General features: G+C 35.5%; 1 protein-coding gene and 3 long non-coding RNA genes across 7 annotated transcripts in view; 2 read left to right on the forward strand and 2 right to left on the reverse strand.

Annotated features, from left to right (window-relative positions):
* The window catches only part of LOC103911176 (uncharacterized), a 149,458-nt gene that overhangs the window by 53,872 nt on the left and 73,053 nt on the right, over positions 1-22,533 (forward strand). The window lies entirely within an intron of this gene.
* On the reverse strand, positions 8,347-15,236 carry LOC108180207 (uncharacterized). Its single transcript, XR_011007772.2, has 3 exons — positions 14,836-15,236; positions 12,523-12,582; positions 8,347-11,224 (listed from the first exon to the last, which is right to left on the reverse strand). It is a non-coding gene; the product is annotated as an uncharacterized lncRNA (long non-coding RNA).
* On the forward strand, positions 14,068-21,503 carry LOC108180325 (uncharacterized). 2 transcript variants are annotated; one of them, XM_017352691.4, is made up of 5 exons: positions 14,068-14,427; positions 15,339-15,649; positions 17,274-17,706; positions 18,079-18,288; positions 18,980-21,503. In XM_017352691.4, exons 2-5 carry the CDS (start codon positions 15,561-15,563, stop codon positions 19,469-19,471), a joined length of 1,224 nt encoding a protein of 407 aa, XP_017208180.3. In that variant the 5' UTR covers positions 14,068-14,427; positions 15,339-15,560; the 3' UTR covers positions 19,472-21,503. The 2 variants fall into 2 exon arrangements, with proteins under 2 accessions (XP_017208180.3, XP_073789444.1); XM_073933343.1 differs by having other exon boundaries at positions 14,081-14,418.
* On the reverse strand, positions 15,677-22,448 carry LOC141379274 (uncharacterized). Of its 2 annotated transcripts, none has more exons than XR_012395794.1 (4): positions 22,282-22,448; positions 18,953-19,467; positions 18,061-18,222; positions 15,677-17,635 (listed from the first exon to the last, which is right to left on the reverse strand). It is a non-coding gene; the product is annotated as an uncharacterized lncRNA (long non-coding RNA). The 2 variants fall into 2 exon arrangements; XR_012395795.1 differs by having other exon boundaries at positions 17,534-17,635; positions 19,263-19,467.

A 22,533-nucleotide genomic window follows, 5' to 3' on the forward strand; every position in this document is an offset into this window, starting at 1 on the left:
CAACATGCTAATTCATGCTAGAATCATGCTAGTAACATGCTAATTCATGCTAGAAGCATGCTAACAACATGCTAATTCATGCTAGAATCATCCTAGTAACATGCTAATTCATGCTAGAAGCATGCTAACAACATGCTAATTCATGGTAGAATCATGCTAGTAACATGCTAATTCATGCTAGAATCATGCTAACAACATGCTAATTCATGCTAGAATCATGCTAACAACATGCTAATTCATGCTAGAATCATGCTAGTCACATGCTAATTCATGCTAGAATCATGCTAACAACATGCTAATTCATGCCAGAATCATGCTAACAACATGCTAACTCATGCTAGAATCATGCTAGTAACATGCCAATTCTTGTTAGAATCATGCTAACAACATGCTAATTCACTCTAGAATCTTGCTAGTAACATGCTAATTCATGCTAGAAGCATGCTAACAACATGCTAATTCATGCTAGAATCATGCTAGTAACATGCTAATTCATGCTAGAATCATGCTAACAACATGCTAATTCATGCTAGAATCATGCTAACAACATGCTAATTCATGCTAGAATCATGCTAACAACATGCTAATTCATGCTAGAATCATGCTAGTCACATGCTAATTCATGCTAGAATCATGCTAGTCAAATGCTAATTCATGCTAGAATCATGCTAACAACATGCTAATTCATGCCAGAATCATGCTAACAACATGCTAATTCATGCTAGAATCATGCTAGTAACATGCCAATTCTTGTTAGAATCATGCTAACAACATGCTAATTCACGCTAGAATCATGCTAGTAACATGCTAATTCATGCTAGAAGCATGCTAACAACATGCTAATTCATACTAGAATCATGCTAGTAACATGCTAATTCATGCTAAAATCATGCTTGTTACATGCTAATTCATGCTAGAATCATGCTAGTCACATGCTAATTCATGCTAGAATCATGCTAGTAACATGCTAATTCATGCTAGAATCATGCTAACAACATGCTAATTCATGCTATAATTGTGCTAACAACATGCTAATTTGTTAGAATATTGCTAGTAACATGCTAATTCATGCTAGAATCATGCTAACAACATGCTAATTAAATGCTTGATTATTAAATGCTAGAATCATGCTAGTCACATGCTAATTCATGCTAGAATCATGCTAGTCAAATGCTAATTCATGCTAGAATCATGCTAACAACATGCTAATTCATGCTAGAATCATGCTAACAACATGCTATATTATGCTAGAATCATGCTAGTAACATGCCAATTCTTGTTAGAATCATGCTAACAACATGCTAATTCACGCTAGAATCATGCTAGTAACATGCTAATTCATGCTAGAAGCATGCTAACAACATGGTAATTCATGCTAGAATCATGCTAGTAACATGGTAATTCATGCTAGAATCATGTTAACAACATGCTAATTCATGCTAGAATCATGCTAGTAACATGCTAGAATCGTGCTAACAACATGCTAATTCATGCTAGAATCATGCTAGTAACATGCTTATTCATGCTAGAATCATGCTAACAACATGCTAGAATCATGCTAGTAACATGCTAATACATGCTAGAATCGTGCTAACAACATGCTTATTCATGCTAGAATCATGCTAACAACATGCTAATTCATGCTAAAATCATGCTAGTAACATGCTAATTCATGCTAGAATCATGCTAGTAACATGCTTATTCATGGTAGAATCATGCTAAATCATGCTAGAATCATGCTAGTATCATGCTACTTCATGCTAGAACCATGCTAACAACATGCTAATTCATGCTAGAATTGTGCTAACAACATGCTAATTCATGTTAGAATATTGCTAGTAACATGCTAATTCATGCTAGAATCATGCTAGTAACATGTTTATTCATGCTAGAATTGTGCTAGTAACATGCTAACTCATGCTAAAATCATGCTTGTTACATGCTAATTCATGCTAGAATCATGCTAGTCACATGCTAATTCATGCTAGAATCATGCTAGTAACATGCTAATTCATGCTAGAATCATGCTAACAACATGCTAATTCATGCTATAATTGTGCTAACAACATGCTAATTTGTTAGAATATTGCTAGTAACATGCTAATTCATGCTAGAATCATGCTAACAACATGCTAATTAAATGCTTGATTATTAAATGCTAGAATCATGCTAGTAACATGCTAATTCATGCTAGAATCAAGCTAACAACATGCTAATTCATGCTAAAATCATGCTAGTAACATGCTAATTCACGCTAAAATCATGCTAGTTCATGCTAGAATCATGCTAACAACATGCTAGTTCATGCTAGAATCATGCTAACAACATGCTAATTCATGCTAGTAACATGCTAATTCATGCTATAATCATGCTAGTAACATGCTAGAACCATGCCAATTTAAGCTAGAACCATTCTAATAACATACTAATTCATGCTAGAATCATTCTAGTAACATGGTAGGTGATAGTAAAATCATGCTATCATGCTAATTCATTCTGAAATTATGCTAATAACATGGTAATTTGTAGTAGAATTATGCTCACATGCTAACAACATGTTAATTCAAACTATAAACATGCTAACAACATGCTAGAATCCTGTTAACACGTTAATTTGTACTAAAATCCTGCCAATAATCTTCTAACCCATACTTTTATCATTTTAACAACATCTGCAGTGAAATAATGTTAACATCATGCTAATTTGTGCTAGAATCATGCTATCAATAGGCTAATTTAGTATCTGTTTATTTGAAAGTTTTTGTCACTGAATTAACAATTTTGCATAAATCAATAAAGACAGTCAAGTAATTCCACACAGCATAATATTTTATTAAATTAATGTTTTGGATCGCCTTAGTCTGGAACCTCCCCCTAAGCATAGCCATTGAGTGTAAAATGCTCCAAAATGGCTTACTTTTGGGATCACTGGTACACACAAGCCTTTCCACCACGTCAAGGTGGCGATCCTTGGAAAGGACATTCACTCACCATTCATTCTTTATCTAATACATTCAAACACAGACACACACAGACAGACAGTCTATAATAACACATTCACACACACATGCACACAAGAAGACAACGTGAACAGCTTAGTATAATTTGCATTTATTATGATTATTATTTCAATAAGTTATCTAACTATATTACAGAAAAGTTTAATAAGACGTATGCAGTTTTTCTATATTTGATGTATCTATTCTAAAACACAATACACAGGATCATGATAGCTGTAATATGTCTGTAGAACTCCTGCTCTTACATTTGAGTGTGCGCTGCTTATGAAAACAGGATCAAGAAGAGTGTTGTTTTCTGTTGTTCCGGTGCTGATGAGTTGTGTGTATCCTTTATTATGAAACAAATTAAGAATGGGTTTGTTGCAACGGGACAGCTGATCTTCATTGAAGTCTCCACACACTATAACAGGCTTGATGTTCAGAATCTCCAGAGAAGTCAAAAGGCCATTGAGATTGAGCAAAAACTCTGATAGTTGGTAACTGGGTGGTCTGTAGATCACTGCAAGAAGTGCTTGTTTGGGGGTTTCTATCTTCAAAACCAGATATTCCAAATCTGTAACATTCTGGATATACATCATAGGACGAGCTTGAAAGATGTTCTTCACATATATGGCTACACCACCACCACTCTTGTTCGCTAAATGTGCATAGTTTGTGTAGGATGAATGCCTGTTGCGCTTGTACATGGTGTATCCATCCAGCTGGAGATATTCAGGAACACAGGAGCCAGATAGATGCGTTTCACTGAGACACAATATGTCTGCCAATAAAAGTTCATGGTGGCATTTTAAATCATCCATGTGACACTGAAGACCTTCTGTGTTATGGTGAATGATTTTAAGTGCTGAATTTAGGTTTGAATCCTGCAATAAATCTAAGATGGGCTGAAAATTGTGAAAATCAGCTTTTGGCATGCTCTCCAAGGAGGTGCGTATTTCTGGATCACAGAAAATTTTATTTTCATTAAAATCGATAATGTGCAATCCGCTGAGTGTTGTTGTTCTGCTGAGTGCAACGTACGCCATGCCAGGTTCAAATACATGTTTCAGAGATACAACGGCACAATCAGTTGTCATTCCTTGCACTTTATGTATGGTGCAAGCAAAAGCAAGTTTCATGGGAAACTGTCGACGAATTGTTCCTTTTCTTTTTAGTGGTTCTTCTGATCTCTCAATATAGACAATATTGTCATCTCCAGGTGCTTTGTTACGATGTTTTTGTCCAGCATTCACATCATCCAAATGCAAACCAATTAAGTGCACAAACGGAACATCATCTCGGTTCAGAGTTGTTATTTTTGCTACCTTTCCAAAAGTACCATTCACCAGACCATCTTCTACATCAATATTTCTAATAAGCATTACTCGTACACCGATAGCAATCTGTAGAGTATCAACAAGATCACGTTTGTCACCTTTTAGTGGTACACCTTGGCGCTTCATTTCACCCGTTCGTGGATCTTTTTTGTAATCATTCGCATAAACTGTGATAATTTCAGAAAAACGTGACGATATGACTGCTGTGTTGTGACTATCTACCTCTTTATTAGTTGCATAGATGTGCAGAGCATCAGAGGGACACTCTTCAGGGGCAGATTTTATGACAGCTTCTAACATACATTTGTCTGCATCAGTTAGCTTCTCGTGTTTCTGTTTTATTCTAAGACGGTTAAGAAGTTCAGCATATGAAAGATCCTCTCTCTGTCTCATTATCTGTGTCAGCGTTATCATTTGAAAATGATCTTTCCAGAAGTCCAACACATGCTCCTCATAAACACAAAGTGGTTTTGCTCTTCCCAGTGGTGGAAGCTGGTAAAAATCACCAACACAGAGTACAGACAGACCACCAAAAGGTTTCTGATTTCCCTTAATTTGTTGAAGTCTCCAGTTTACATAGGCAAATAACTGCTTTGACACCATCGATATTTCATCAATAATTAAAATGTGTGCATTAGAAAGATCTGCTCTGATTTCATCTAAAATGTTTCCCAGACCTTGATATGGAGGCTTTAAGCTTCTTGGCAGCTTTAGAAGACAGTGCAGTGTTTTACCAGAGATGTTAAAGGCTGCAGTACCCGTGAATGCAGTTAAAAGAACAGTAGTTTTGGAAATGTCAGTATTCTCTTGCATACATGGAAGCCTACGCAGTATTTTGGATGCTTCTGCATAAATAGATTTAACAACATGTGATTTGCCCACACCGGCTCCTCCATTAAGAAAGTAGAGAAACTGTTGTGGTTTTTCACCGGAAACGCATCTTTTGCACCAGTCCCGCACAGCATAAAATATGGAAGCTTGTGTTTGGTTCAAGCTCTGATACATTTTGCGAATCTGTGCAGTATTTAGTTTGGCAGCCTCCATAAGCAGCATAGCTGTGTTACTGACAGAGCTGGATGCAGTGTATTCAGGAATGTCATCTTGTTCATTAACTTCATTAGGATCAATAGGTTCTCGCTCCATAATGCTTTCCAATCGTATCAGTTCATTTGTCGGTGCCAATGTAGTCCATGCATCTTCAATTGGACCATTCTTTTCAAAATCTTCAATTGCCCTTTCTATATCCTCATTATGTTTTTCATATTTTTCACGATTTTCACTTACAATGTTGTAAACACGCTGCACTTCATCACTTCCTGGTAGTTTTACTGAGGCTAATGCATAAAAGGTTTGATATGTTGGGAATCGTGCACATTTCAACTGGCTATCTGTACGATATGGCAAGTAGAGTTTTAGCAGAGTTCCATAGAATTTTTCTGGATCTTTTTTCTCTGAAAATCGAGCAAATCTAATAACAGCAGGCTTTCCCCTTGTCCTTTTCTGTATGTGTCCCAATTTATTTTGAAGTGGCAAAACATTTTTTCGCTTTGTTTGTCCTGCATAAACAATGCGGTACTCACTGGCAAACTCAGCCATGCACATGTTCTCGAATTCAGGTCTATTTGGTCTGGCCTTGTACTTGTCTGGCAGTCCAGTCATCCAGACATTCTCTACATCATCATCCATATTCTGCAAGTATTTCATTGGTAGACTCATTTTTACAGCATTGTCATCCGTTGGAATGAATATGACAGCACGTGATGATGATTTCAACTTCAGGCTGCATGTGCGAGCAACTGCCTCTTGAGCACTGACTTCTCTGTTCTTTGAATAGGCATTCATGACCTTTTTCATGCATTCACGGTCAGACAAGTCCTCATGGCTCGACCCTCTTATAACAGTTTTTAAGTAATCGCTCATCTCATGTTCAGCTTTTGAAATGTATGACAGCATGTACATGATGCAGCTGTAGGGGTTCAGAATGAATTGTATATCCATATTTGCATTCCAGGCTCTTAATAGTAGTGGATTATAGCCGTTAACCCAGCAGTCCTGTGGTCGTCTCTCCATAACTATTACACTTGATTTAGAAAGAGCGTCAATGTGATTCTCATAATCCTCATAAGTCATGTTTACTTGATTAAGTAAATCTGTTACGTTTTCAAAACTCTTAGTTGAGTCATTCAGTAGATCCCACACTTTCTGAAGCTCAGCTTTAGCATTTTTAGCATTAAAAGGATGATTTTCCTCTGTTGATTCACCTTGTTCATTTGATTGATTTTCTGGAGGAGGTCTGGGACGAGTTATCATAGTCCTATTAATTGGTGGTTTAGGAAATCCAAATCGGCAATGCTTATTGTTCTTTCTGCAAGATTTGGAGTGGTTACGGCTGTGCATCTGCACCTCACTTACAATTCTATGCAATTCTGGGTCTTTGATTACATCTGGTAATTTGCATGAAATGTATTTATCTATGAAATCACAAACCACCTGATCTTGATCATGTTCAAACTCTGGAGCATCTTTTACCCAAAATAAACAATGAATGTGCGGAGAGCCACGAAGTTGAAACTCTACTCTGTAAAAAAAGTCAATAACCTCACCAACAGGTTGAGCAGGTGACATGATTAAATCTCTCATTAAGGCCTCAACGCGTTTTTCAAACATTCTCATAGCTGTTACTGGGTTGCTTTTCAAGATTTCACATTTTTCTGACCAGTCTAAATCAGCAAAGTTTACAGTTTCACGCTGTTGTGTTTTAATGGCAGTAATCACTTCAGGCCATCTCATTTCAGCAGCACTAAATGTACAGAAAAATGTTGGAGTGCCCAGCTGCCGAAGCATAGCAAACAAATCACGAAGAGTTTTCTCCCAGTATGCTGGAGTCCCTCTTAATGGCTGCATAAAACGTGTTGCTTCCTTATTTAATACAAGTTTTTCTAACTCCCGTTTGTCCTGCAGCAGTGAACAGTTTATTCTTCGTCCATCACGGGTCATGGGTTTTGCTTTCCTCAGCTGGATAGACATACTAGATGTGGCCATGTGCATTTCGGTCACAAATTGTGCAAAGAAGATATAGTTAGTATCTCTTGCACAACGATTGTCTATAGACAACAGTCTAGAATTAAAATACCTGCTAGGGGAAATATGCTTGGCTCTATGAGGCTCATCAAAGGTGTTCTTTCCATCTGGAAACTGCACTGGAAATGCCATGGATTCGAGTTTAGGTACTTTAAAAATGCTTACAGGTTTGTTTCCTTGAGCTGGGGCAATACAAAATATCCCATCATCATAGGACAATAGCTGCTGAGCAAGATCTGGAGGTTGAAGACATGTATCCAAAGCAAGACCTCTTGATTGTTCTTCTGCAGTGGTCTCAGTGTCATCATTTTGCACATTCTCATTGCTCTGTTCTTCAATGTTCTCATTTTGGCTGCGATCTTCAATATTCATTTCATCCTCTTCATGCTCACTTAACATTTCTTCTTCAAAAAATGCTGTATTAATGCATATATTTTTATATTCTGAATGGATTTCTTTCAGTTTTTTTAAAGCAGACAAAACTTTATGCATGTTTAAAGTCTGAAACTGATAGTGACCCTGGTAGCATAGACGTCTTTTCAGTTTCACTGTTAGCAGCTGTGAATCATTTCTTGGTCTAGGTAAACTATTCACTGTTGTTTCTACTTCAGATGGAACAGAAATTACAGCTCCTTTAATAGCTCTCTGTTGACCTTTAGGAAGAGTTAAAATTTTAGCAAATGGAATGTATTTTGCAATAACATGTCTTTCTAGGATATTCAAATTACAAAGTTCTGAGGGAATGGGAAAAAACTGAAGCTTGTTGACTACAGCAATATCTGGCATTTGACCTGTTAAAAGGGTCGTATGACAGCAATGACAGATCCACTCTGTTGTCATGTCTTCCAAGTTACATTGATCTGGACAGTTGGAGCTGATGTGTACATAGTTCGCAGTCAAACAAAGTGAAACCAGTTCTGGATTCTTTTGATACTTCTCTCGATCACATCTACGTACTTGATTTAAGAAGAGTGCCCTGGCACAGCATGTGCAGACATAAGTTGGACCCTGTTTTATAACATCTCTGAATATATTTAAGGCAGTTACCATGACTGGATCTATGTCAGGCTGAATATTTTGTAACATTTCTGTTTGCTGGCGTATCAGAAACATTTTTTTGTATTTACATTGTATGCCCTGTGCGCAGTGCACTTTGTGAAGAGCCTTAAGTTTAGACATTTTTTCATTTTTTTTCAAATTTTTAGATTTGAATAAATTATAATTGTTCTGGCGAGCCCTAAACTGTGCATCACATTGATAACGTTGCTTAAATTTTTTTTTTCTTTTTTCATAAAAAAGAGGATCATTTTTGCATCTGTTTCTATAGTGTTCCCTTTGCCTTTGCCTAAAATCTGGATAATTTAAATATCTATCAACAAGATATTGCATATGTTGTTCCTTATATTTGGCATTGTTTCTATAATTTTCCTTTATATAGTGCTTTTGTCTCTCCCTGAATTGATCATCAGTCCTGTATTTTTGAATTATATAGTGCTTTCGTCTCTCCCTGAATTGATCATCAGTCCTGTATTTTTGAATTATAGAATACTTTTTTCTCTCCCTGAATTGATCATCAGTCCTGTATTTTTGAATTATATAATACTTTTGTCTCTCCCTGAATTGATCATTTTTCCTGTACTTTTGAATTATATAATTCCTTTGTCTCTTTCTAAATTGTTCATTATTTATGTAATTTAAGATTATTTTACTTTTTTTCCTATTTCTGTATTGTTCATCATTCCTGTACTTGCTTATTGCATTACTTTTTTTTCTCTCTCTATTTTCATTAATTTCATAGTTGCTTTTCATAGCTTTTTTGTGCTGCTCTCTGTAAATCATGTTGTTCCAATAGCTGTTTTTCATGGCTTGTTTATGTTTTTGTCTGTATTCACTACTTGTTTTATACACGTAATCCTTACTTGCATTCTGTATTTTTGTATAATTATCTTGTCTCTGAGCCATTATTTTGCGCCTTTTGTTGCAATAAAACTTGCGCTTTTGAGCTTTATTCAGTTTTTTTGGCTTCTCAAATGTCAACGGTGAATGTATTTGATTTGGAGCTGACAAAGCCAACTGACAAGTTGACGAGATGTCATAAGAAAACTCACTTAATAATACGTTGGGTTTTAATCTGCCCTGATAGTTAGTGAAGGTAGTTACAACATTAATTTTATCTTGATAAGTTGAATGGGACTGTTCATTAGCTACATCATCTTCAGGCTCATGGCACTCCTTTGAGACTTCCGTGTGGACATAATTTCCAGTAATTTCAATGAATGACACAGGTAAAAGATCAAACTGTTCTTGATCACTCAACTGCAAACACCCCTGAAACAACTGAAGTAGTTTCTCTACCATGGCTTTTAAATGAAGAAAGGTCAACATCACGGCTGTGCCTGATTTTTCACCAGTATACATGCCATCTGGTGTTCTACTGTGAGAATCAAAATAGCCAAACCTCCCTGTGCGATCTCTAAAAACAGCAATGCATGAGCCTCCACAAAGCAGCAATGCATCAGTTAAACCACTTTTAAGACACTGCAGTGTATTCTCAAGATTTTCATACTCTCCTAGAGCAGGTGTATCTTTCAGAAAACCAAACCTCTGAGGATGTTTTACAATGTTGTAACATCGGGAGTTTGTCTCAATTGTGCTCGGTAGCTCATCAAAATTTAAAAAATCATGTACAAACTGGCCTTTGTTCTGGAGAGATCGTTTGACACTACTATAAACTGCATCACCTTTCTGTAAGACACAATCTAGATCAGCACTCTGTAGCTGATTACTTTCATTGTGGACTGCTAGGAACATTAAGGCATTGCACGTACACTGCCGGTTTCTGGAGTTACTGTCGTACCTGACATCACTTTGACAGTGGGATGCTGCAACTGATAGAAAATTATTTTGAGTCTTATTGAATGTTTTTATCTGCTTAATTGTAGATTGTAAATGATGATTTGGAGCCTTCTCAAAAGAAACGCATGGTATTCCTTCACGTTCAAGCACACGGCACTTCATTGGGACTTCTGAATGCACATCAGTTTCTGTAACTTCAATGAATGACACTGGTAAAAGATCAAATTGTTCTTGATCACTAAACTGGAAGCACCCTTGAAACAAAAGAAGTAGTCTCTCTACCATGTCTTTTAAATGGAAAAACGTCAACATCACGGCTGTCCCTGTTCTTTCACCTGTATACATGCCATCTGGTTTTCTGCAGTGAGAATCAAAGTAGCCAAACCTCCCTGAGCGATCTCTGAATACAGCGATACACAATCCTCCACACAGCAGCAATGCATGAGTCGCATCATTTTTAAGACACTGCAGTGTATTCTCAAGATTTTCATACTCATCTAGGGCAGGTGTATCCTTTAGAAGCCCAGATCTTTGAGGATGTTTAAGAATGTCATACTGGTGAGCATTTGTCTGCATTGAGTTTGGTAGCTCATCAAAGTTTAAAAAACTATCGACAAACTGGCCTTTGCTTTGGAGCGATTGTTTGACAACAGTGTAAACTGCATCGCCTCTCTGTAAAATCCAGTCTAAGTCAAAACTCTTTAGCTCATTGCGTTCATTGTGGACTGCTAGGAACATCAATGAATTGCAAGTACACTGGCGGTTTCTAGAGTAACTACTGTACCTGTCATCGTTTTGGCAGTGGGATGCTGTAACAGACATAACGTATGCATCATTCTTACCTGATACAGAGCTGGCACTGCTACTGGTGCCAAATGAAGCTTCTCGTTTTCTGCGCTGTTTCTGAGATTCACTCCTCTTTCCTTTTTTTGGCATTGTGATGTTTCGAAACTGGCAATTAAGCAAATGCAGATGTGAAAGGATATGAGTACTAAAAATAGAGATATGTACTAGTAGGTAAAAGGTCACAACGAAATGTAAAATATATGATGTATAACAAGATAACAGTAAGTATTACTTATTGTGAAGTTATATCAATCAAAAATGATTGTTGACTCCAAAAGAGTTGATATTCAATGTTGGTGAAATCTGAAAATTAATTTCTCTCTTTTCTTAATCAGTAGTAGTTCTTACCTCAGTTTGATGTTTACTTTGAGCTTTTCACAGGCAATCAACTTTTTTACTGTCAAATAATTTTCAGAATCAAGAGTTTTTCACAGTCAAGAGTTTTTGGTTTCAAAGAGTTTGAGATTTGTTCTGGCTTTTTCTTTTTGAGATGCAATTGCAAGCACGCATTAGCATTTGGGATTTTGCATGTTGGATTGCGTTTTGGGTGGTAATATATTTGGGTCGCAGGCAAGCAAAGCAGCAAGCAGTGCAGCAGCGTTTTGGGTTTTTAGCAGCCAGCAAGTTTTTGGTTTTCGGAAGAGAAAGAATGGAATGAGCAAGAGGTGGAGATTGAAGCAATACAAAGTTTTGAGTGAAAAATGATTATAAAGGTATAGATAGGACAGGACAGTAAAGGACAGTAAAGGACACAACCACACCAAGACACACACACATACACACACAAATAGTTAATAACATTCTTTATACACGGTTGCATTTGATTTACAAAATGATCAGCTAAACGTGAAATATGTTAACAGCTAATTACTAAATAATACTAATAATAATAATATATAATAACAATAATAATATATAATGTCAATAATTTCAAAATGATTACTTATTGAATTGAGGGAGGAAAATTAATACTAAAAATATAAATAAAAGTCATTAAGTAGATGGTTAAAAATGGTTCTTACATAGACAGTAATAAAGATGTCCAACTGCTGTAATAAAAGTGACAATTTTGTTTACACAATCTGATACATTAAGTCTTCGAGACATTGTTGTTACTTAGCATTACATGTTTATATGGACTGTAAATGGTAGATAATTATGATGGCAATGTCTATGTAGAACTTACAGTACATGTACAATAAATTAAAATTTAAACAGATAATGTGTAACATGTAAAATGATACTTGCAAAGAAGGCCAATGCAGCCACAATCCCATGAAAAAACATTTATTAAATCAAAGAAATATCTAAGACGATTCAGAATTTTCACATTTAATAGTCAGAAAAATTAAACAAATTAGTTGTAAATCACTACTAATGAGGTGAAAATGAACATTAATTACCTTAAGAAAGGTACTGGTGATCACTCTTCAGCTGGAAGAAGTGGTAGAGGACAACACAATCTAAAAGATGAGTAAAAAATAAGTAGATCAATAAATAAACAAATACAAACCTTGACAGTTACTGCCAAAACATTTAGTTAAAAGATAACTTGGAGCAGAGGGTGCAATGATCTGGTATACAAAGATATAGACATGGCACATTTATAGACAAGCAATGAAAAGAAAATAAAGAAATCATTATTATAGTTCACTGATATTAGTTTAAAGTTGCAATATTATTATTCATGATTTTGCATAGAAAATTCTCTCTTGTTAAATTTGTACCACATCCACCTTGACAACAATTAGGTAACCAGTCACAGCTACACGTGATGAAGTCATTATGGCATTTGTGCTGTGAACATGATTATTTTGCTGGTTTATTATTTTATTTTTGGTCTCATTTCATCAGTAGTCAGAAAAAAAAAATCTTTGAAATAATTGTACAGTAAGCTTTAAAATACCCTTGGTCTGTCTCAGACTTAGTTGAATTCAGTTTTTTATAGTTTAATAAAACACTTCTGTAAATTATTCATTTAGTTTCTTTTCAGCTTAGTCCCTTTATTAACCAGGGGTCGCCACAGCAGAAGGAACCGCCGACTTATCCAGCATTTATTTTAAGCAGGGGATGCCCTTTCAGCTGCAACTCATCACTGGGAAATATCCATGCACACCCATTCACACACACACACACACACACACACACTACAGACTTTACCTATACCACATGTCTTTGGTCTGTGGGGGAAACCTGAGAACCCGGAGGAAACCCACGGCAACACGGGGAGAACATGCAAACTCCACACAGAAATGCCAACTGACCCAGCCGAGGCTCAAACCAGCGACCTTCTTGCTGTGAGGTGATCGTGCTACCCACTGCGTCACTTTAAATTATTGTTGCATCCATTTCATATTTACTCATATATATCATAGAATGTGAGATTACTTTAAATAAACAGATTAGCTAATAATGTTTTGTAATTACATTTAATGTCTCTTTTCAATTAAATTATATTTACTTGATGCAAAATGTGTTTGTTTCAAGTAGGAAAAAAATTCTTGATCACCACCTCTACCTTATTTTGAGCCAGGAATAAATTGTATTGTTATTGTTAATATATAATGTCGAACTATTAGAATATTAAGTATACATAGACAGGAACTTATTGTGTATCTGGCAATACATTTGTCATGCCAAAAACAAAACAAAACAATGATTGAATTGAAAAGGGAAAAACGTGGAGAAAAGGGAGACGTGCCAAATAATACACAGGGATGGATGAATATGTGTCTATTAAGATAAATATGTAAAGTTCCATTATTTGTCTGTCTGTTAAGCAGCACTTTAACTACTTTTGTGGTTTATGTGCTGCTTTCCTAAGGTTACATTAGGCTAAATTCTTATCACAGAATGAGAAATAAAATGTACAAAATGAGAATACTATGAAAATGCTTTTACTACATCTTATATAACGGGTTAAGTTTTTACTGTCATCTGTTTGCGTTGCTTAGCAACGCTAGTAAACAAAGGAAAGACGGCGTGCATGTAAATATCTACGTGCGATCCGCTAGGCCACGGATTCTCAATCCTGTTCTTGGAGATCCACCTTCCTGCAGATTTCAGTTGGTACCCATATCAAACACACCTGAACTAATTAATTAGGACCTGCACACCACTTGATAATTACAGGCAGATGTGTTTGATATGGGTACCAACTGAAATCTGCAGGAAGGTAGATCTCCAGGAACAGGATTGAGCACCCCTGCGCTAGGCCAAAGGCCTTTATGTATGGCGCCCTCTGGTTTCCCGTATGAATGAAATGGGCATGAAGCTCTAAGTTCATCGCCTCAGTATGGGTAAAAATGGTAAAATATCAAGTAAAGACATGAGAATCCATCAATATTTCATCAAATCTGGAGACTAACAGAAAAAAATGCATACTTTTGGGATAAAAGTCAAGAGTTTATTTAGTGACAAACGACTGCATTTCTTTATAAAGCATATAACGTTAAGGGGTCAAACGTTACAAACTGAATTATTACTGTTTACATGGCAAAATAACGAACAGGAGGTATAAAATGCGAGTAAATTAGACTGAGGACAAAATTCGTCACACACCATCCGGTATAGTTCCCTCACAAGACTAATTTAATAGTAATGCTTAATAACGATTTATTCGTTTCTCAAAAACAATTAGTTCATAATATATCTGTCTGAATATAGCCAATTTAAGCACTCGTACGCATTTTTTTAACATTTAATTGAAAATTTACCTCAGAAATCGTTCCTAATGCGAGACCCAATGTGCGGACCATCGGACCGGATGATTAAGGACAGGTTATGGAAAATCCCAGCGGTCTCATTGGCCAGCTCTTATGTTTACGTTAATATTTGTTTACCTTTTTTTTTTTTTTTTTAAAGAAATACCAAGGTATTTCGCAAATTTATCTTGCTTATATCTAAAAAATATTAGTACAAAATAAGGTACAATACATAATTATAAATATAAAAGATATCAACTAAAATTATAAGTATTGTTACTGATAAAACTCAAAACAAAATCGTAATAATTGTTTTGATAAGCATACAATCGTCTTTTAACACTCTAGTGACCAACGTAAAACATTACTCATTTAATAAGAGAATACATCAGTGTGATATTTTAATGAATTATGACCTCAGAAATGTTTCAATGTACTACATATAATGAATTTTAAATAACAATTAACATTACATGAATAAAATAAAAAAAGACATGGATATCATTTGATAAAAGGTTTCCATCTGACGTCATGTCCCTTGGTGATGGATGCCTCGCTTCTGATTGGATGCGCCTCACTGTCAATCCACATGGACATCCATCTGACGTCATGTACCTTGGTGATGGATGTCTCGCTTCCGATTGGATGCGCCACATTGTCAATCAACATTTATTATATGAATAAAAATAATAAACAAATGCATGAACATCATTCGATAAAGGTTTCCATCTGACGTCATGAGCCTTGGTGATGGATGTCTCGCTTCTGACTGGATACACATCACTGTCAATTCTTTCAGTTGTACAACAGACAGCATACTTCTGAGGTGAGAGCTTTTTAATTCTTATTTAGCTTTTATATGATTATGATTACAGTATAATTAAATTATGATATTATACTATAAATTCTACAGATGCCTTTATAAAATAACATGTTTTTTTTTTTTTTTTTTTTTAAATACCTCAGATAACACTTCTGTCCAGTCAAATCTTGTCAGAATACAGCTGGATGCGTAACGTTAAGTTTAATAATTATAGTATGATCATTTATACGCCGGGAATGGGGTTTTTAGTGTTTGAGGCAATTTTATCTAAATTAGTTTTTTACTTTATTCTTATTTTAATTTTAAAAAGTTAATGTGACTGAAATAAATAAGAAATTACCACTTCTTCAATGAAAATGCTGTGAAAAACCCTGCTAACTGTTACAGACTAGTCGTATAATTGAATAATACTTAATATTTCATTCAGCTGTGTTTGTGTTTAACTTTTTACTTCAAATAATGTTCATGTGACTTTTAATATATATCCAGGAAGGTATAATAAATAATTTGATGGGTATTTTGAGCTGAAACTTTAGACACATTCTGAAGACACAAAAGACTTCTTAAATCTTGAAAGCAGGCTGATGTTCACAGTGAACCCTTTACAAACTTCTTGTGTTATAATAAAATAAAAATTAAAAAAAACTTTAGAAAAATGCTCTATATAAATAAAACATTGTGTAATACTATATGCCCAATTTATAATAAAATATAAAAAAAATAACAGTGGCTTATATTTAACGGTGCTCTGAGTATCTGCACAGGTTAATACTCCTAAGAATAAATGCATTATTTATTACTGGATTTTCAATGAATTGTATACTACACTGCAGACCTCGATGAAATCCCATACCAAGAATCTCAAAATTTAAAGAAATAAATAGAAATCTGTAAACTATAATAGTTTTTCTGACAGGATTTGATCTGATAAGAAGTGTTTTTTCCAGGTATTTTATCCTCATTTTAACAATTACAGCATTATAAACTATATTGTCAGGACTTGTAGTGTGACAAGTTTCATAAAATAGTGCATCGATGGTATTCTGTAAAAATGTGTCAATTTATAATTATCCAATTGTTATTTCTGATATGCCAATATGATTATAGTTATACAGTACTATGCATGGGCAGACTGAGACAATGTTAGGTCAGGACATTCCACACCCACCTAGGCCATGATTTGGTAAAATTAACTATTACTGGTGACAAGTTTGGTAAATTATTGGTTTTAAAGAATTTGACTCTTCATTGTATGCCAATTATTTTCCTATTGTCTTTATGCTTGAGATGTTAGGAAGGCCTTGATTTGGGCCTAGATTGTTAGACTTTGGCCATGCAAAATATTTAATAATCTTTAAAAAGCATAAATACCCCCCTCACAAAAAAAAAAAAAAAAAAAAACAACAATTTACCCCCCCCTTATATGCTTACAAATCTTTGAGTTTCTCTCTTCTATAAAACACAATATATGATATTTTGAAGGAGGATGTAGCACAACATTCCAGTCAAGACAAACAGATTTAGATTAATTGATATGTTTAATTGATGAATTGAGTTAAAAAGAAATGAATTTATTCTACATAATATTTACAACTAATACAAAGTAACCTTTTTTTCTTATTTTTAGGATGGCAACACCGTACAGCCGCCCACCACCACTGCACATCACCTGTGTTAAAGTGCACAGTAGCCAAAAGGCTGTGACATTTATTAAACATGAAAACAAAATAATTGTTGACACCTACAAAGTCACATCTTTATGTGCCCTTACGGATGGTGATGCAGTTTATCTGTCCATAAAAAACGGCAGTGACCCTGAATTTGAAGAGGGACACTCATATATTGTAAAAAATGTAACCATCTCAAACAAATATGGCCGCCGATGTTTATTTGTAAATAAAGGCACCATCAAATTTAGGACCGCTCCGCTAGCCATAAGTGAGGAGGCTAAAAGAGCTGCAAGGGAGGCCCTCTGTCCTCCTTCACGACCTATAACAGGAGAGGAAGAGGATATCTTCAGTGAAACTGGGTACCTGAGTCTACGGGGGCAGTTAGAAAAAGTAAGTGAATTCATTCATTCATTCATTCATTTTCTTTTCGGCTTAGTCCCTTTATTAATTTGGGGGTCGCTACTTCAGAATGAACCGCTAACTTATCCAGCATTTGTTTTACGCAGCAGATGCCCTTCCAGCTGCCAGCCATCTCTGGAAAACATCCACTCATACACATATACACTCATTCACAACAGACAATTTACTCTACCCAATTCAGCTGTACCGCATGTCTTTAGACAGGCGATTTCTGCTAATGTTGACATTTCAAATCACCAAAACATACAGTCCGACTTAATGACAGTAAACTCTTGTGTCAGGATTAAGAAAAAAATAAATAAATAAAAACACTATAGTACTTACCTTTTTGTCATTTTCCAGGTTGAAGTGCCTAGAATGACTCGCACTCACATACCGATCCTGGACCTGCGGATGAAATGTGGCTCCGTAGTACACGATGTCTCACTGTGGCGGGAAGAAGCACTTAACGAGCTCTATGTCGGGGACATCATTGAGCTCAGTCACCTGAAAGTAAACGGAAGACCAGATGGAAGAGCAAAATTCGACTCTTCTAATCACACAACTTTTAAGGTAAACATTATATGCTGCACATCTGTAATCCACACACATTTAAAAGTGTTAACCTTCAAGAGACATTAAAAATTTAGAAATGAAATGACATTGTTGCCTTAATAACGATTATAGTAGTGTCAGATGAACAGTGGATAAAACATCACAGAAGGCTGTTTGATTAAAATAACACGAAGAGTACAAATTAAACTTTTCCTTAAGTTTTTTTTTTTCTGTTGTTCGCATTACATAAATTATTGGAAAATGTATACGAAAAAAATATATTTTTTCTACCAAAATGTAGTTCATCTGATGAATCTGAAAACCTTTATTTGCAATTAGTATATAGTATTGCACTTTTGAATAGTTTCTATAAAATACTGTATGTGCAAATCAATTTGGGATTTAACTTGATGAACTAGCTCATTTGCATTAAAGGCACAAGCAACAAAACAGCTATAATATCATTACAGCTCAAATTTCATATATAGAGAAAGGTATCATAAATAATCTGATGGGTATTTTGAGCCAACATTTTACAAAAACATTCGAGACACAAAAACTTATCTTAAACCTTGAAAAAAATTGATAAAATAGGCGCCCTTTATGATTTAAAAAAAGATAACTTAATCCACAGAAAATACGGTTACTTTTATCAAATGCAAGTTGAATCTTTTCTACTAACCTTTTCTAAATTTTTTTTGTTTTTCAGCTTATTGATAGGGATATCCAGGAGGCAGTTCTTGAGATCGTTGGAGTGTCAGAGATGCACGACAAGCTCATCCTCCTGGATAGCCATATGGATGAGTACATAGTGCCTGTACATTTCTATGCAGGCACTATTGAGGAGCTGGCAAACCAGCTCCCACTTCAATTAAAACTCAGGCACATCTGTGGAAGCGTCCTCCACGTGGAACCTGCCAGTGTGAAACAGGTCCCTCCAGATGTACCTTGTGGAGGATCTGCTGGTGTGGAACAGGTCCCTCCTGACGTACCTTGTGGAGGATCTGCTGGTGTGGATCAGGTCCCTCCAGACGTTCCTAGTGGAGGATCTGCCAGTGTGGATCAGGTTCCTCCATATGTTCCCAGTGGAGGATCTGCTGATGCGGATCAGGGCCCTCCAGATGTTCACAGTGGAGGATCTGCTGACCCCAATCAGGTCCATCCAGAAGACACTCAGGACTCAATGGACTGCCTTTTCTAGGGTTTGTGAGGAAAGGTTCAAGGGGTGTTCATAAAACTCTCACCTTTTTAATCGTGACATGTATAATGAATAAAACTTTTTTTTGCCAGCTTATCACAACTGTCATTAGGTGTCACAAAGCAAAAAATAGGTTACGATGCATTTATGTCATGTTGTTATGAACGTGTTGCCATGTCACATTATGTAATTTTAGCATTTAAAATGGCATAACTGTGCTAATGACAGTTGTCATAAGCATGCATAAACTCTTTCATATACATATCGTGTCATGATTTTAAAGTTTTCATGACAGTCTAATGAACAACCCTCAAGTAAAGTTTCCAGTTTGCTTAATTTTCTCAATTAGGCTACAGTCATTTAAATTTGTTCTTTACAGTTCTGTTTTACCTTTGTTCTTTACGGTTTCTATTTTACATTAGGCTAGTTGAATTAAATATTTGAAACAATGTATGTGTATTTCGGTTTTGTTAACTAACACAATTATACAATTGTAATTAATAAAAAATTAAATGTGTGTAAATTGTGTTTATTTACCATTATAATTCTGCATTACATAGTAAGTCTAATCATTTCACACCATTAACTATCATAAAACTTTTCGAACTATATCAAACTTTTAAATCAAACTGTCAAGTCAACCTTTTAGGTTTTAATAATAATTATGTTTTCAATTATTTATGGCTACACCATTATCCATTTGCCAAATTCTCATCACCCACCTCCATCACGGCATACAGGGAACAGTAAGTGTGAATTCTTTCAAGCTTTATTAAAGTGAAGGTACATGCTGTAAAACATTACGTTATGTCAAACTGTGTTACAGTGCTGGTAGTGACGCACTTTTTTTTTTTTTTTTTACATACCAAGTTCATAGAGGGACATGTATTGAAAGAAGCGAAAGGAATCAGTGTTCCTTGGTAGTGATTCTATAGTGTTTGTTGTTCCTGAGCAGTACTCGGCTCCCTGCACCCAATCATAAAACAAATTGTCTCATGGAAATCTGTAAAGTTCAGAGAAGGTGTAGTTTTATTTCAAATATTAGGTACCCTTAACAGTTTTTGTAATACTTTTCTTATAATAATCTAACTTCTCTAAATTTTATTTGATGTTAATTTAAGCCAATTTTTAAATCTGAGGTTTTAATTATTTCCATTGTACATCTGTTCACACATTGATCGAGGGTATATGCTGAGCTATTGTTTCTTCCCATATTGATAAACTACCGGTGAACAGTTATTGTGCCTTTCAATTTTATAGTGTTCCTTTTAAAGAATTGATGCTGTAATGTAATTAAAATGAGAGAGAGAGAGAGAGAGAGAGAGAGAGAGAAAAATACAGTTTCTGATATGGGAAAAAAAACATAATTGGGATTATTTTGGTCATATTGGTAATCGCGATTTACATAAAACGATTATCAGTTGAAGTGAAAATTCGCCCTTCTGTGAATTTTTTTATATATAAATATTTTTCAAATTATGTTTAACGGAGGATTTATTTTTATTTATTTTTTTACAGTATTTCCTATAATATTTTTTCATCTGGAGAAAAGGCTTATTTGTTTGCTTTCGGCTAGAATAAAAGCAGGATTAAATATTTTAAAATCTATTTTAATAGCTCAATATTATTAGCCCCTTTAAGCAATATATATTTTTGATTGTCTGCAGAAGAAACTTCTGTTAAACAATGACTTGCCTAATTACACTAATTAAGCATTTGAATGTCACTTTCAGCTGAATACTAGTATCTTAAAAATATCTAGTAAAATATGACGTATTGTCATCATAGCAAAGATAAAATAAAATCAGTTATTAGAAATGAGTTATTAAATTTGTTATGTTTAAACTGTGCTTTAGGCATCTTCACTGTAAGAAATGCTTTTTTGCTAAAAAAAAAAAAAATCCCTTCAGTCAAGAGCAGCGGGCAGAGATTTTCTCCATTTGTTGTTTTATTAACAATAATGAAAAAGTCTCTTTGAGAATAGTGCGGCTCTGGTATGGTTTCTCTTTCACATGTCTTACACATATATACTCAGCTATACATGATACTCAACTTGTTTGTTTATTACACAAACGAGGGTTAATATGAATAATAACTAAACTTCACGTTCTGGCACAAACGTGCATGTATTTGACCATTAAAGCACTCACATTAAGATGTGTATGCTCTGCATGTCTCCATGCGGCGCGCACACACCCAACAGCACGTGCTCTTTCAGCGCGCTGTCTCTTTAAGAATAGTGCGGCTCTGATATGGTTTCTCTTTCACATGTCTTCTACATATATACAAGATACTCAACTTATTTATTACACAAACGAGGGTTATTATGAATATTCACTAAACTCCGCGTTCTGGCACAAATGTGCATGTATTTGACCATTAAAGCACTCACATTAAGATGGCTCCGAGGCTCGCACACACCCAACAGCACGTGCTCTTACGCGCTGTGAAAAATATGAAGGATTCGAACGTACATCAATGCATGATGCGCATCCTGTGTTGCAAAAATTACAGCACATGGTTTAAGTCGTTTTCACGTGGAACTGAGCTTTGCAGAGCAACAAATGTGTACAGCTTTAAACGGGACGGTATATGATGCAATAATCGTTTATCTGGATTAATGGTTTTTTTATAATCATTATAAGTAAAAAACTAAATCGAATTTTCGATAAATTGCACAGACCTACTGAGAATTGTATATATTCTATAAATCAGCCACAATGCTGAAAAACACACCTGAGAAGGGGTGGCCCTTTTCAATAAAAAGATAAGCATTTTGTCACACAAGTGCACACACAGACATATACACTTACACGCTTGGTGGTGGGCGATTGGTCCAGATTCACGGTGGCACTCCAGATTGACCATTAGGTCAACGTGAAATGTCCTGGTGCTGTCTTTGGTAAGTCCGCCCCGGGTCATAATGAAAGAGAAGCTCACTCAGCATCAGAGGGTTATTAACCTATTTAGCAGACGCGCCAAAGATAGTCACGTGTCACGCGCCAAATATGGTCTCACCTGTTTCAGCCTTGGTTTCAACCAGGTCCGGTGGTGACGTCATAGGG

The sequence above is a fragment of the Danio rerio genome, chromosome 20 (assembly GCF_049306965.1).
Source record: "Danio rerio strain Tuebingen ecotype United States chromosome 20, GRCz12tu, whole genome shotgun sequence".
In the NCBI taxonomy this organism is placed as follows: Eukaryota; Metazoa; Chordata; class Actinopteri; order Cypriniformes; family Danionidae; genus Danio; species Danio rerio.

Bases quoted from the DNA above. Each gene is read 5' to 3' on its own strand.
- LOC108180325 (XM_017352691.4), top strand. From the start codon at position 15,561: ATGAGCCTTGGTGATGGATGTCTCGCTTCTGACTGGATACACATCACT. The intron at 15,650-17,273 runs GTGAGAGCTTTT...TCTTATTTTTAG, and splicing joins ACAGACAGCATACTTCTGAG to GATGGCAACACCGTACAGCC. The intron at 18,289-18,979 runs GTAAACATTATA...TTTGTTTTTCAG, and splicing joins CTAATCACACAACTTTTAAG to CTTATTGATAGGGATATCCA.